At 46.6% G+C, this 2,506-nt stretch overlaps 1 protein-coding gene across 1 annotated transcript in view; it reads right to left on the reverse strand.

The window, feature by feature from the left end:
• LOC104536242 (cytochrome P450 20A1) overlaps window positions 1-980 on the reverse strand; it is a 9,712-nt gene extending 8,732 nt beyond the window's left edge. The window contains exons 1-2 of the mRNA XM_010178802.1: window positions 971-980; window positions 321-466 (exon numbers count right to left, since the gene is read on the reverse strand). Of these exons, the coding sequence (XP_010177104.1) occupies window positions 321-466; window positions 971-980 (156 nt within the window). The remainder of the gene's footprint in view (window positions 1-320; window positions 467-970) is intronic.
• Window positions 981-2,506: the final 1,526 nt, after the last annotated feature.

Consider the following 2,506-nt stretch of genomic DNA (forward strand, 5'->3'; position numbering starts at 1 on the left):
TCCTTCCATTTTAGCCTCAAATCTCCTGACTCTTCTCAAGGTTTTCCCCCAGCAAAGCAGACCTGTCCTCCTCTCTTGTTCCCTCTGTCACAAAAGAAACCCTAAAACCTTAATACTAGTACCTCCAGACTGGGAAAACATCATATTCTGGCTGCTGGATTGAGTCAACAGAACATCTCTTCACCTGTTTTTGGTCCCACTATCTGGTTCCTTGCTCCTCCCTCCCATCCTGGGAAATAAATCTAGAATCCAGATGCTCCAGTATCATTTCCCCTGTGAGCCATACAGGGCTTTTCTGCTCTACAAAGGCAGTTACGCACCTTCTGGATGAGAGCAAAGTTACTTTGCAAGGCCTTGGTCACACCATTTTCATACAGCTTTCTCCTCATGTGGCTCTCTCCTGTATCCCCGTTCAGGCTGGACTGGTACTTCAAGAGAGACTTCAACATTGTCTCAAAGGGATCCACTGAAAGCAAATAAAGGAAACACCATTCAAAAGTCAGGCAGTCACACCACACAGGGATCACGAAAACAGCAATCTCTTTAATTGGGCACTGCTACTTCTGGAGAGTGAGCAAGGCATGGCTCCCTTTCCCAGGAACAGTCTCTTTGGGCTGTCAAGCTTCTCTTGCTCCATGTAGGCTGGGACCTCATAAGGTCTGTTCTCTGTGGCAGGGTACCATCCTGTGATCAGCTTCCCCTGCAGAGGTTGACTGCTGGCTCTACCAAGTAGCTCTTTAGAGTTCATAACATTAATAACATCACAGGAGCTTGCCAGTTCATATCTGGTTGTGCCACTGACTTGGTGACAACAGTGAGCATGCCATGCTCCTCCCCTCCTCCTCCAGCCCCTCCAGCTCTTTTCCCTTTGAAATCTTGTGCGCCCTCCTGCCCTGACCATGGCTGTGCACTCATGACATATCAGGTCACAGGAGAGACTTAGCCAGAGGTTGCTCTCTGCACTCCTTACCTTGCTTCATAGCCCCAGCAAACCTCATCTGACACCCTACTGCTCCTGCATGATTTCTCTCACTTGCATTGAGTTCCCTGCTGATGAGCTCTTCCCGAACTAACACCTCCCTCTCTCAGTCAGGACTGCCTCCAGCAGAGAAGCTCTTAGAGAAAACAGTTCCCCACTAAGCTACAGAATGCTTTTCACTTCTTATCACCTTGCTTTCCATCTTCCTTCCACACAGACACCTGCAGCAGTGTACAAACTAGAAAAAAACATATACCCTCCATCTTCCATATCCACGGCTCAATTCAGTTAGATTTTTAACTCTGAATTTCAGCACCACAGGCCTCTACTTATTAGAATTGCTAAAGCATATTAGGTGTCAATGCAAAACTGTGCAATAAAGCACAGCATATGCTTTTTCCCCTTCTGTAAACATTTCCGTGGGTCTTGCAGAACTGGTAGAATCTTTAAGGAACTATTTGGAAGCAGCAATCAGAGGGATAATTTCACTATCTACTACAGTCTGCTATTTCTCCCAGATGGAGTGAAACCTCTGAGGCATCAGAAAACATCAAGGCTGGGCTAGACACATATGACTCTACAAACTGCGGATGTTATCTAGGATTCCCAGCAGAGATCAGGGCCTCATTATGCTACTGGACAAACATATAAGAAGAGACAATTCCCACCTGCAGAGGACATACTACTTAAAAACACAAAAGCAGCTAATGAGACCCAAGGCATGAATATGGTAAACTTTCCTAAATGCTCTTCTGTCACATCATTTCCATTCCAATGTTTTTAAGCTTTGCATCTCACCTTCTTTCCCACTTTGAATGACAAGGAGTATGTGCATGTGTCTTTTGGCAGAGCAGATGGTACCTGCAGCTGGAGCAGGCTGTTATGTGACTCTAGCTGCTGCTGACAATTTCTTCTCCAAGGTACTTGGCCATGGAGGGGCTGCTGCTATTCATGCCATGACTCCCTGCTGACTGGCGCTGGCAGAGCTAGGCACAGTACTGGGGTAGCCAGAAAGACACATGGTAAAGCCCACACAGCAAATCTGGCTAGCAGACACATTTGGAGAGGCCAGAGGATGCTTAGCACCATCACCTGCAGAAACTGCAAAGTTCTCCTGGTGCACATGAAAGAAAACTGCTGGATCAGCCATAGGCTCCAGTTTTTTCTCCTCTGTTGCTAGTGCAAACTGGCAGTCTCATGTCACTGACACACTCGGTGTTGTGAACTCAGGACTGCAAAGCCCAGGCTGCCGTTTGCTGAGGGCTGGCCCTGCCTCGCAGTATTTGGGAAATGGCTATTTCTCCACAGCTGTGGGAGAAAGAAAATCTTACAAGGAAAACTCTCTCATCCCAACAACTCAAGAGTGTTGTCCTGGACACCACCGTAAGTAAATATGGAGAAAATATCTAATTTTGGATAGTCGAGACAGATGCCAATTAGAACTGAACATCAGAGATGGAAAGGACCTCTGAAGCTGCACACTACAAATGCACACCGAACAGAATCACAGAATATTAGGAGTTGGAA

The sequence above is a fragment of the Mesitornis unicolor genome, unplaced genomic scaffold, assembly GCF_000695765.1.
Source record: "Mesitornis unicolor isolate BGI_N332 unplaced genomic scaffold, ASM69576v1 scaffold35562, whole genome shotgun sequence".
NCBI lineage: Eukaryota > Metazoa > Chordata > Aves > Mesitornithiformes > Mesitornithidae > Mesitornis > Mesitornis unicolor.